Raw genomic sequence first — 13,855 nt, 5'->3', positions numbered from 1 at the left:
CCATGCCGTCCTGACTCAGCACTAGGGTAGAGAGCTCAGCGATCCAAAAGGACACCTGGAATTTCAGGTGTCCCTGCTGTCCTTCCAGACAGCTCACCTCTATGCATTAAAAAAAAATCTTAGTACTGTTGAGGCCTTTCAGCTAAGAAAAAGTCTTTATTACAAATAGACAGACTTTCAGGTCTCTGTCCCAAAAGGACACAGCAACACTCTAGCCTGCATCAGTAAGCAGAGAATTGGGTAGGCTCATCAGTGTGCTCTACAGAGATACGGAGGCATCTCTACTGAGACGCACTCACAAGGAGCTAGAAAACACACTCGGTCTGTACCTCACTCTCAACATCCTGACCTCCAACTTGGCATCAACGGTCTTGAACCTTATCTTTGAGAGGCAAGGTGCTGACTTACAAATTATTTCAAAAAGAAGAATAGCCTGGAACAAATTCACATCAGGTTCACATGAAGGTAGGATAAGGAAAGGTTTTTGGTTGTTGTTTTATCTCTTCTTTCCACCTATGCGTTCTCAAAGGCGAGTTATGAAAATCAAAGATATTTATAATCAGTTAACTATACAGTGTTCCTTCATACAGCACAGGGAAATATAGCCATTATTTTGTAATAACTTTAAATAGAGTATAATGTATAAAAACACTGAATCACTATACTGTATACCTGAGTCTAATATTGTAAATCAACTATACTTCAAACAATTAAGTTAAATTAAGTGTTCCTTCAAGATGGGTACCACGTGTTAAAACTTACCTCTGCATTCCTGATGCCTCCACAACTTGGATATACCATACATGCTGTCCATTGCAAAAGGAAGAGAAAATTTTTATTTCTCCCAAAATAAGGTTGAGGACACATTACTGAAAATTCTGTCTTAATAGAGCAGTTCAGTAATGAGACACTGCTAGGAAAGCATAAAATAAAAATTGTCTGTGATGCTTAATTTTATGTGTCAACTTGGCTAGGCTATGGTTCCGTTTTCTGGTCAAACTCCAGTCTAGATGGTACTGTGAAGGTTTTTTTTTTTTTTTAATAAAACACGAATAACGTTTAAATCAGTAAACTCTGAGTAAAGCAGATTATCCTCCATAATGTGGGTGGGCCTCATCTAATCAGTTGAAGGCCTTAAGAGAAAAAAAAGAAAGAAAAGGTTCCCTGGGTCTCCAGCCTACTGGCCTACCCTGCACATTTCAGACTTGTCAACCCCTACAATCACGTGAGCCAATTCCTTAAAATAAATAAACGTCTCCCTTGCTTTTATATAATATATATATATATGTATATATATATATATATATATACACACACACACATATACATATAATTTTTCCCCCTATTGGTTCTGTTTCTCTGGAGAATCCTGTCTAAATACACTGTCTACAGATTTTTCAAAGATCGTGACAGCAAGGATTCATTCACTGCTCTCTGACACGCTAAGTATTAGAACACATTCCCCTTAAATTAAAACCAAACCATTATATAAAATCCAATCACTAGATGAAGGATATTCTGCTAAAACTAAAATGATGGGGAGTGATGATAAAAGGGCTAAGAAAAATCTTTTCAACCAACATACTTAGATAGACCAGCCCAGCGGACAGTTCATTTTAATAATGGTGAGCTATTGTAGTCCAACAATAGAATGACTTTAGGGTGTAGACGCCTTCATAAGATATTACACTTCACAGAAAAGGCTTTGCCAGAATTCAGTGAATAAAAAAGAAGAAAATATGCTAAGAAAATTAAAGGTGAAAAGAAGAAAAGAAATATTAACTCTACCTCTTGGTTATCTTTGTTTTGGTTTGCCCAGAAAATCTTATGATAAAGTGTCTCCATTGAATTGCTGGAATCAGTTCGGTCAAAGCAGTGTCGATCCAACACCTCCAACGTGTGCAAAACCCGACTAATGGTCACCCCTAGGTGCAGAAATTAAGCATGCAGTTAAGAAGGGCCAAACAAAGCCAGAGTAGCACAGTACAAAGTCATCATCAGGTGGGACAAAGGGAATTTTAAGACATTATCATTCTCAGCATAAAAGAATTGCCAACAAAATCAAACCTGACATTCTAGACAGCCAGGATCTAAAGGGCACAGACAGAAGAACGTCCTCAAAATGTACTAGGGGGCTAAGTCCAAGAGCATCCTTATTCAGAATGAGGACTGATTTACAAGAATGAGAAACACGGCAAAAAGTCCAGCGTTCCAAAGCGCTCCTTCTTCTGTTGTGTTCTGTACCTGCTGTTGACTCTTGGCACTTGTCAAAAGACCACCGAACTTCCACTGCACGGCCTCTTTGTTTGATCTGCTGTTCTACCTCATAAATCCTGGCCCGAACCTGAAAGATAATCACTTCTAATTAACTTGTGCTTGGAAAGCCCCAATGGCTGTCTAAATCATGTCAGGTTTTTCCACACGAGCAGAACATCCTCCAGTGAGCTAGCTACAACCTCGATTGCATTGTAGGAAATTCAGCCTGCTGCCCGAGAAGTGCATTTTAAAATTTACAAGTGCTGATTCAATGCCAGTTTTCGATAATAAATACGCAGAAAAATACATGCTTGCCCAAAAAATCTTTAAGTGAAATATCTTTAGGACATCAAGACAGAAAGGTCAAAGTTCTAAAATACCATCTTTGGGCCCTTGTTCTGTGTATGAAAGCAACTAGCCACGCTTTATTAATTGAAGAAAACTGCTTGGTTTAAAAAAAAAAAACAGAGCTCTTGTTCTAAATATTTGTCATGGTCCAAGTTTCTTCAGTCTTTGAACCAAATAACCCAGCACTAATAAAAACATATAATAGTTACGAAATACCCAGACTCCTAACTCTACAGTGTATGACTATACTAATGTACAGACTGCTAACTCGGGATGTCGTGATCATGTATTAGAACCACCACCGTAATTACTGTCCGGGGGCGGGCAGAACTGTCCACAAGAACAGTCCAGCAAGAGGGTGAGAAGAAAAGGAGCAACGTGACAAACTTCTGCAGTTCAGAGAGGCTACTGACTTCCCCGAGGTCCCCTGGAGAGATGGCGGCAGAGCTGGGAACGGCCCCCAAGGACCCGAGTGTGCTGCGACACCCAACAAACCACTGGAACAGCAAGTCTACCTGCTGGTTGAAGGCCGTGTTCCCGCCCGGCATGGGGAGGCTGGAGGGGGCCACCTGCAGCAGATCCAGGGGTGAGCCCGGGTTCGCGCTCTTATTGTCATTTGTGGAGTAGTTCCACACCAAGGCACTTGGGCAACAGAGAGTAACAGTCTGGAAATAAAGCAGGAAAATCCAGACGTTTAGAGGAAGGAGAAGAGTATCACAACGGCTTAAGGGTCCTAAGCAAATCACAGTTTCCAACCAGTGAGTTTAAAATATGAACGTCTTACCCCATTCTCAACGCTTCAAGGGATGAGACAAAAAACTAAGATAGAATTATTCTTTTGAATAGGAGGAAATACATCTATTGAGAAATTAAGGAATGTTATCATCTACAACCTGGGAAACTTAATTAAAAATGCAATAATTGTCTTTTTAAAACTGTCGTTTCAATTTATGTCATGCAATTAAAAAAATGAAATGGAATTAGAATATGTAATTTCTAAGGCTGTAAAAGCTAAAAAGATTTCTTTTTTTTTTTAAATCTCTCAAATAACGGTGTGATAAGTAGCCTCATAAGTGCTGGGCAGGCAGTACAGCTGGATGGGGGGGTGGCAAACTTTTTCTATTAAAAAGCCAGCTAGTGAACGTTTTAAACCTTCCAGGCTACCTATAGTCCCTGACACATACTCTTCCTTTTTGTTTCAGTAACGCACTGAAATGTAAAATCTATTCTTAGTGTATAGGCTGGACTTGGCCTACAGCTTGTAGCTTGCCTACCCCAACCTTGGACCCCTGTAGACATTTTTCACTCAACCTTGCTTGCACTTTCTACGACCATCTCACTTATACATCACAACAACCTCACGAGGTAGGGAGTGGTGTTCCCCAACTGTACCAAAGAGGTATACGAGCCAAAGAGGACATGAGTAGCCGGCCCGAGGTGATTTCAGCACACAGGCCTAGAATCACTATGCTAATCCCGCTGCCTCCTAACTGTGGATTAAATAGTATAGCTCCTATTTAATTAAGCACTCACTCTGTGCTGAACAGTGTCCTGGAAACGACAGCGTAAGAACTGTCTCCATCCGCCATCCACACACGGGTAAACAGAGCCTCGAGGTTAAAGTTACTAAGTGGCAGAGAAGAGGCTAGAATCAGGACTGTAATGATTCTGAAGAAGATGCCTTCACCATGATGCTATCATGCCACTCAACCACAAACTGCATCCGCCTAGAGAATGAGTGCAGTATTTCTTGTCTAAAATGCAAAATTCATTATTAAAAAACTAGAATCTGAGGCCCAGGAGACATCTTCGTGGAAACCAGATGGCAGATGTGAATAACGTCAGTCCCTGAGCCCCACCAGTGCATCTGTCTCCCCTGGCCCACACCCTGATCTCCTCCGTCCCATCCGTGAGGGTGTGGGGTTCTCGTCTCCTGTCCACGAGGGAGCCCTTCCCTGTGCTCTTAATTCCGAAGCCGCCAATATCCAGGGCACTGATCCATCAAACACCCACCCCTCTGCTCCTAATCTTAGACTCGCTCTCTACCAGTTTGCCCTTAGCTTAGGAATACGTTCAAGTCTGTCCATCAAAAGACAATTTTTTTTAAAAAAAAAATCTCCACTCACCTAGCAGGAGCCTCTATCTCTTCTCTTTATAGGCACGATTCTCAAAAGAAGAGGGATCATTTTTTTCTCCTCATTCTCCATCATTCCTCAACCCACCTGCATAGGGTTCCTCACCCACCATTCACCGATCATCAGTGACCACCATGTCGTCAACGACAGTCTCTGCCATCTTCTTATCAGACATCCCCAACCCACCGGCCACTGCCCACTACCAACTCCTTCTGGCAACTTCCTGCAGTACCTAGAGAGGCAGTTCGGCATGGTGGTTAAGAATGTGGACTCTGGGTCCAGGCTGGGTGTGATTTCCAGCTTCACCACTTACTTGCTGTGTGACCTATGCCACCAGTTCATTATTCCTGTTACGGGAATAATATGGGCTCCTTTCGCATAGGACGGCTCTGAGAACTAAATGACACAACCTATGCTACACCTCAGAACAGTACCTAGAACATAATAAACACTATTAATATCATTACAGTTGAATTATGACAATATCATTCTCATCATCTTTGTTTACAGCAATACTCTCCCCACCGTTCTTCTCTCTCCAGTCTGGCCAGACTTTCCTGGTCACCTCTGTGAGCTTCCCCTCTGCTACCTCTTAACCACTTGTGCCGCTCGGGTCCACAGGTCGTCCCTCACTACCAACTCTTTAGGTAACTGCCCCCTTCTTGGGGTCCTGACCAGCCGAGTGGCCCTGAGTGACCCAAATCCACACACCTGGCCCCGTCTGCCCGCGTCTTCAGAATCAGACATGTAACCACCTCTTGACCATAACCACTTGGAGATCACGAGGGATAAGACAGTCCAAAACTGAGCTTACCTCGACTCGTCCTAACTTATTTTTTGCCTTGTCTCTCTCTCCCCCACCTCCCCACTCCCACAGATCTTCCCTCTACTGTGGCCAAAACAATCTAACCAACCACACAACTGACCATGTCACTCCCCACATAAAACCCTGCAATGACATCCTAATGAGAAGGCACACAGGGGGTCTTCTGCACCCTGACCCCCAACAGATTTCACACTTTAGGTATTCTGTTAAGACCAACCTGCACGCAAGACGACTGATCAACCCTCTGGGCCTTTTCCCACGCTGTCCTTCTGCCAGGAACACTTTAAACCCGTATTATAAGCACTGGTCAGGATCACTTCCTTCAGAAAACCTCCCTGAATTCTAGGTTGAACTAGAAGCTCCACTTCTCAACTCAGCCCCCTGAACATCCCTCCACCAACCAGTCCCTTGTCACAGAACGTGGAAACTGCCCTTGTATGAGCCTGTCTGTTTCCGGACAAAAGAGTAAACTCTACCAGAGTAGAGGCCGTGACTCGGTAGCCAGCCCTGTCCCAAAGCCCCTTAGTAAAGAGCAGGACACATTAGGAGCCCGAGAAATGTGACCTGAACACTGACCTGTGCGCTCCTAGAGCTAGGACAAGGCTGTATCTCACACCTGGTGGCAACAGCCCAGCTGCCGACATGCTACTAGATGTTCCAGCAGTGCTGCTTGGCAGCTGAACAGAGCCTGGTCAGCCTTTTGGATCTTAAAGACTCCCAACTCAGTTGTTTCCTGGACTGAATGTTAACAGAAAACAGGAAGGGCCAAGGACTTACCTGCAACATACAACTAAGTCCATAAACCAGGGGGCCGTGCTGTGCACAGGAGAGAAAGTCGGAGAAGGCCAGCTGCACGGGGCTCATGCCGGGGCCGGGGGGGCCGGGACTGGGGGCCCCGATGCCCGAGCTGTTTGGTCCTACCATCATGTGGGGCGAGTGGGCGGCAAGGAGGTTGGGGCCATCACTAAGCAGCAACGCGAGACGCCGGGCACAGAAGTAGGCAAGGCGGCGGGACAGGTAGGCCGACTGGACAAACTCATCTGAATACTGGGGAGCACAAGGACACCAGACTTCAGTCATGTCCTAGGCTACTCGGTGAGACAGCTATCGTAATACAGGCTTTTCTTCATTAAAGACAGACCAACAAACAAACAAAACCCTTCCAAAGTGCTACACAGACTGGCGCTGTCCAACAGAAATATAACGCAAGCCACATAGGTAATTTTAAATTAAATTTAAAATTTTAATGGCTAGTAGCCATTAAAAAAACAAAAATCACAGAATGATGTATTTTATTCAGCCCAATATACCTAAATCGAAAATGCTATCATTTCAACACAGAAAGTATTAGCGAGATATTATATACTCCTTTTTCCATACCAAGTCAGAAGCCTCACACGCACTTTAAATCAAGAGCACGTCACAATGTGAACTTGTCACATTGTCAAGGGCTCACGAGCCACGTCTGGCTAGCGGCTACTAGAGTGGACAGCACAGATACAGATGTCTCAGGGAGGACACAGGGCACTAGTACGCTGTGGTCTCTGGGAGGGTACTGGGTGAGAGAGAGAATGACTTCTCAACTCGATACTCTTTCATATTGCTGGAATTGTCAAATGCGTGAACTACCTTTCCAAGAAATTTTTTTTTTAAATAAATTTCATCCAGATAGCCTAAATTTTAACAGATCTTAGGCCAATCATGAAAACAGGAAGTTCCCACCCCCAGTGGCTCAAAGAATGTCAAAAGAATGTAGAAGATCCTCTGTATCCTTACAAAGAGACGATCTGTTTTGTTTTCACAGAAATCTGTGTGAACAAGGAGACAGTATTTAAAGAGCTGTTTGCTCAGCTCAGGGAAGGGGGGAAATCAATGTGGGTAAGAATACTTGAGAGGAACACGAGGCCCAGTAAATGACTGCTACAACTTACAAGAAGCCTCTTATCACTTCAAGTGTTGGAGCATCAAGACCTTTTCTCCTTCCATTTCAAAAAGAAAATTTTTCCTCTTCCACCTCCACTTACCTCATCACTCTCATCAGACTCATTCCTTGCCCATAAAATCAACTGGCTCATGGTTACATGTACCGTACCTGCAGCATTAGTGGTAATAAGAGTTTAAGAAGATCATCATCCATTGGTCTGATCTTTTCTAACACATCCAAGATCCATGTCAAATATTCGTGTTTTTCTAGCATTCCTTCCTTAAATGAACAAAGAAAAATTACACTAATAATGTTAAAACAAAACCAACTAAAATTCAAAAAACAGCAGTCTTATCTTTATGCTTAAGTGTAATTTTACTATTGTTTTTGTTGTTGTAGTAAAACACAGTCCCCTTGATCAAAGTTTAAATGCTAAACAAAGCAAAGAACTGGTGCTATTCTGTATGGTTGATTGGAGGGTTCTTTTGTTGTTGTTGTTGTTCTTTGGGCTTTGTATATCTGCTTCATTCTAAATTGATAAAAATTAATTCCTACAAGAAAGAAAATTCAGACTCCCAGGGCATGTCAAATACCTGGCTAGATTTCAGGGTACTATGAACTCATACTCATAGGAGGAAACTTGGCCAACGGTAGTAATTACAAAGAACAAAAACACCCATCGTACTATCGTCTCAAAAAAAGAGGTTGGAAATCCTATCAGATCCAAGGCCCCTTAGTAGCCTCCTTCTCTATCCTAAAATGAATTTCAGCTACCATAACCTACCTACGAAATGTAACCTTAAAAGTCAATATAATGGCCTAATCATCTGTAACATAAAGAAATAAAAGGAATTTGTAATAAAATAATGTATAAATATTCTGACATAAATACACTAAAAAACAACATACCCATAAATTTCCAAAATGCCTCACAGGGTTGGTGTAGCTCCTCTTAACATAAGCAATGTTCACATTTTCATCTATTGTCTTCCTATGTATGCACATATAAATACACACATTCTTTATGGCATTCTATGCACGCACATATTTAATGTCATATTATAACCTTGTATTATGATTCACATCATAAAAGAATCTTCAAGATAGGAACAAAAAGCTATGTTTTCTGGGAAAGCCACTTAAACTTTTATGGTCATTCTGGTTAACAACCTCAGTAGTTAATATGAAGTCCTACTTTGTTCCCAGCAACTCTGACATATCTACGTATCACCAGTGGTCCACTACCATGGTTATCAATGACTTGTATAAAAATATACTGCTAAATTATAGTTTCTATATTTAAAACATGACAGCGACACCACATTGACATGATAGCAAAGTGTTCACTTATTGCTAATTTCTATTTTTTAAAAATGCTTACAGTCAAAAAAATGTTAAAAGGTTAGCCACAGAAAAAGTGCAATTTATAATTTTCAGACCAATAAAGTAAACTTTAAGTTAAAGAAATAAATAAAATGGAACCTTGCATGAAGAATTAAGAGATGGTGAAGGCAAGGTTCAAAAGAAAAAGTATCGTCATAAGCATGACTTCCAACGACTACGTAATGTCCATCCTCAAGATGCTTTTGTTATGTACCTGTACCCTTATCTCTGCACATGCACACCTGCACATGTACATACTGGAGACAGTTTCATGTTTCAGAATAAGGTGAATTAAAATATGATGAACTTTTAAATTAATGTCCCAGTTAGATTCATCTGTTTAGGACCTACCTGCTTCCAAAAAAGAGATACTGATCTCAGTGTTCCTAATACATAAAGTAATCCTTCCTAAAATACTAAGCATGCTGAGAGACACTTTTTTCAAAGATGCAGACTAAATCCTCAGCTCAAAAAAAGTCATAAAAGCTCAGAGCAGGCACCGAAGTAGTCTTCTGCTAAATGGAACTAGAATTGGTTAAGAGTTTTTACTGATTTAAAACTAACAATGCTACTTCCCAAAGGACCGGCAAAGTTTCCTACTTTGAGCTCTTAGAAAAAGTTGCTTACCACCTGGAAATTGTAATTGAAGTTCTAAGAAGGGAAATTTAGAAACCACACATCCTTTCTACCCCCTTCCTCTTTGATCAAGATAGCAGGTCGTGAACGTCTATGCTGGTAACACAACTCCAGCTGAACACACTCGTCCTTCCTCCACGCCGGGAGTAAAGATCAATCGAGGCAAATAACCGCACAAGCGCCCTCTTCTGGTCAATAGGATGTACATCAGCGTGTCAGGATGGGAGTTCAGTCGTTCCTCAATGCCCTTACCCCTCCTCTCAACTGCATTTTAAACTGCAGCTGAACAAAATTAAGATGACCTTTCATTGGAATAACTAAGCTCTAAAGGAGATCTATAAGACAGGAGGCATCAGCACAAAAATTTTTTGAATTAATGCCTCCAGTTTTTGCAAAGTAAATGGCTTGGGAGGATGACATTTAATAGCGCAATTACAAACCAATTAATGGCATTAAAAGAGCTGGCATCATTGAAAGCTGGCGATCAATATGTATAATAGGAAGCTGTCATCTCAGGGCAAAGGTGTTACCTTTAATATTAATTTAGTGTGAGATATGTCAGATGGCTTTCTTTGAATGTATTAGTTCATATAGTGATATAATTTAACGCCCCCCTCCAAAAAAAAAACTAAACTGTAAGGAATTTGCTCTCCTCTTAAAAGCATGCTAGCAGCCTTTGAGTTTCGTGGGAATGTTACCTGGAACATGTGGAATGCCAACTTTTCGTTGTACTCCCACTGCCTCATTGCTTGTTCCACGTCGGGTGGCACAGGGACAGGGCCATCGCCTGCGCTGGAAGCTAGGTGGTAAAAGTCGGAAATCTTGGCCAACTGCTCTCGAAGATACCTGGTAGATATTTGTGTCCACTCTGCGTTTAAAAAAAGAAAACAAAAATCCATTCCCAGATACGATGACTGTAAGAACTTTTTCTTCCTTTCTGATTATCTTAAGGATATACTTATTAAACAAACATCTATTACACAAAAATGGCTTTGGAAAACGTATGCAAGCACTGTTCAGAAAGGCACACCCACCCCAAAGCCCTTAAGTAATGCAAACTAGTGTAATGTGCCTGCCCCACCGGCTGGCAAGGATGCCTTGCCGGCCAGCTCTTCCCTTGTCCCTCTGTGACCCCTGACCTAGGAGAAGAGATGCCCACACTCATATAAAAATATATCAGAGGCACAAGCAGGGAATAGAACAGGGGAGGTGAGCACTTTAAGAAATCACAATTCCAGACATAGAGAACAGACTTGTGGTTGCCGAGGGGGAGGAGGGTGGAGGAGGGATGTACTGGGAGTTTAGGATTAGCGGATGCAAACTATTACATATACAGAATAAACAACTAGGTCCTACTGTATATAGCACAGGGAACTATATTCAATCTCCTGTGATAAACCATAATGGAAAAGAATATGAAAGAGAATGTATATGTGTACATATAACTGAGTCACTTTGCTGTATAGCAGAAATTAACACAACATTGTAAATCAACTATACTTTAATAAAATTAATTTTAAAAAAATAAATTAAAAAAGAAACCACAGTTCTACTACTCCAAAAGAATTCAAAATCCCCCCAAATGCAGCTCTCCTAACGGTACATTTTTCCAGCTCCAAGTCAGGGTTCAAACATGCCTAACTAAGGTGTGTTCTGTTTCTGTCAATCTGTAAGAGGACGGACCTTCCCCGCAGGCTGGCCCCAGATAGCGTTCCGCCCTGCACTCCCCCAGCCCTGCCTGGGACACAAGAGGGGCCGCCTCTTGGACAATCATCTGGACCTTCAGTTATTCTACTCTCCCCAACCAACAAAAGATGCCTCAGAACTCAGTCAGAAAGAGTAGTGAGCGACAAAAGGTAGGAAACTGGGGAGGAAACAGAAAATGTAGCATTAAAAAAAAAAAAAAAATCACTAAAATTATTCAAAAGTATCCGCCACATGGTCACAAATTAAGTCAATGTGTTGCCTCTGACTACCATGAAGGATGTGATGCCAACTTTAGCCCATTCTGTGGATAAAAATGTAATAATTGCATGCTCACAGCCAAATTTCCCCAAGGATTAGTGAAACAGCATTTCAGAAGAAATCATCATACTGAAATATTACCACACGGTGCTGTTTTCTCATTATTTCGGCAGTAGTTTCTCCACCCTTCTTATTTTTAAAGGAACCTATCTTGACAAAAATAAGAGTAGAAACTAAACACCTATTAGAAATTGAACGTTTTGATTTTATTTTTTAAGTACTACTAAAATCACTTGACAACAGTACCCAGAGATGATTAATGACTGCTAAGTTTTGGTCTAAACCACTTGTTCTAATTGTGTCTTATTTAAAACTGAAATTCAAATGCACACGTTAAGCATTGCTCGAGTAATAAGCCACTGCAAAAAGATGAACAGATACTAAGTCAACATTCTGTTCCTGGTATAATCGTTTTTCAGAAAGCACCACCAATAATAGATATTATTGTTCAAATTACTCCCCCATCATTAAAAACCAAACAATAAATTATCAATGTCATCATTTTCTGGTGCCCCTGTTATGGACTAATCATCTCATGACTCTCACTTGTTCAGCAAAGCAAAATACCAACCATCAGATGAGAGGAGTTTAGCTTAGCTATAATAAGCAAAAACAAAAATAACAAGGATCCAAATCCTAGCTTTTGTGCGCCAAGCCTTGCTATTAACTCACTCTCAGTATGGTACTATTCTCAACACCCCCTCAGAATATTTTAGCTTCAAGAGCTAAAAATAACACACACATTCACACACACCCCTACTTTGTCTAGGGTATATTTTCTTTTCAAGATTGTTTTTTTTAAATAGAGAAGAAATACGCATTCACTACAGAAAACTTCTAATACAGATATGACAAGAGAAAAATCTCATAATCATTAAACAGTTTTATATTTTTTTCAGTTTTCTTTTTTCCTTCTTGTGTGCTTGACTGTTTGCATAAATATATGTGTATCTTTTTAAGAATCTGAATATATCATTCCACAATTTGAGTTACTTTTAAAATTCAAGGGGAATTCAAATATAGACCTCTTGGTCATGTATTTTAACTTTAACCGGATTTAACTGACATTAAGTTATCCTATCAATCAGACGGATTCAGAGACCTGGGACTGAAGACAGTCCAGTGTGAACTAATATAAAAATTAGGATGCACAAAAAATTTTCATTAGAAACAAAAAATAACGAATAGTCACTAGTATTATACTCCTTAAAGTTATTAGACTCACGGACACCTCTCATGCTTAGCTAGGACTGATCATTAAAAGGGAGAGATGAGGGCAGCAGCGGCAAGACACACAGCGGTTCTCAGCCCTGAACGCAAATGCCATCACCAGAGGGGCTTTTACCAAACGCCGGTGTCTTCGGCCCCGTCCCACCAGATTCTGATTTCATTGGTCTGGAGTGGGGACCCAGTCCTAAGTGATAAAAAGGAAACAGGAATGGTTAGAGATCTTAGGGAAGGTGGGGGAGCGAGGTAAGGAGGTTCAAAGGTAGAAAGATGCAGAGAGCGATGAAAGAGGCCGCTCTGAAAGTGGACCAGTTCTAAAATCGAGCAACTCAGAGGCTCCGGCTACATCTCTAGTTCACTGATGTCAGGTAGAACTCAAGGTCCACGAAGCCAGATTATTAGAGCGCTTACGAACATGAATGTTACTGACGGTGGGTCAGGGGTCAGCACTGAGAAGAATGACCTGTCCTTTTCACAACACTCTCCCTAGCATCCAAGAATCCTGTAGCCACTATTCCTCTTTGTGGATGCCTCACCCCTCAAACAGAAGGGATTTCAGAGGCCATGCGGTTCACCCTACCGTACAATAGACCCAGGCACTGCAGGCGTAACTCAAGGTCACACAGGTAAACCAGAAGCACACAGACAGGTGTGAGATGTCCCACTCCAGGACATGAAAGTACATAAATTGATAAATACATGACAGGTGAGAAGAGAGACGTGTCAAGTTACATTAAAAGATGATCTCCCAGGGCCTGAAATACCTACAGTATTAATAAGAGAACTGGGAACTCAGCAGAGGAGGAACATCCACCCTGGGGGCAAACACAGAGCACCCCAAGTGCAGCAACGCTCACGGAGAGGGCGTCCTGGCAGCGTGACACAGCAAAGACGCAATACAGGGCCGCACTGAGCGCTACCGGGAGAATGAACTTAGGGACAGGATGGCCCTGGGTCCAAATCCTAGCTCTGCCACTGAGTCGTGAGCAAGGCATCTAGCCTCCGCTAAACCTCATCTCCTCATCTCTGCAACAGGGATCAATAATACATCCAGGTTGGGCCTCCCTGGTGGCGCAGTGGTTGAGAGTCCGCCTG

The 13,855-nt window shown here is 41.7% G+C and overlaps 1 protein-coding gene across 1 annotated transcript in view; it reads right to left on the bottom strand.

Moving 5' to 3' along the window:
* Nucleotides 1-13,855, bottom strand: part of MED12L (mediator complex subunit 12L) — a 308,272-nt gene that overhangs the window by 227,409 nt on the left and 67,008 nt on the right. The window contains exons 5-10 of the mRNA XM_065875806.1: nt 10,207-10,376; nt 7,658-7,768; nt 6,343-6,612; nt 3,120-3,269; nt 2,245-2,344; nt 1,789-1,925 (exon numbers count right to left, since the gene is read on the bottom strand). Of these exons, the coding sequence (XP_065731878.1) occupies nt 1,789-1,925; nt 2,245-2,344; nt 3,120-3,269; nt 6,343-6,612; nt 7,658-7,768; nt 10,207-10,376 (938 nt within the window). The remainder of the gene's footprint in view (nt 1-1,788; nt 1,926-2,244; nt 2,345-3,119; nt 3,270-6,342; nt 6,613-7,657; nt 7,769-10,206; nt 10,377-13,855) is intronic.

Source organism: Phocoena phocoena, chromosome 4 (genome assembly GCF_963924675.1).
Source record: "Phocoena phocoena chromosome 4, mPhoPho1.1, whole genome shotgun sequence".
Lineage (NCBI taxonomy): Eukaryota > Metazoa > Chordata > Mammalia > Artiodactyla > Phocoenidae > Phocoena > Phocoena phocoena.
Note: the sequence above shows the minus strand (reverse complement) of the source record. Positions and strands in the feature narration are given on the sequence as shown.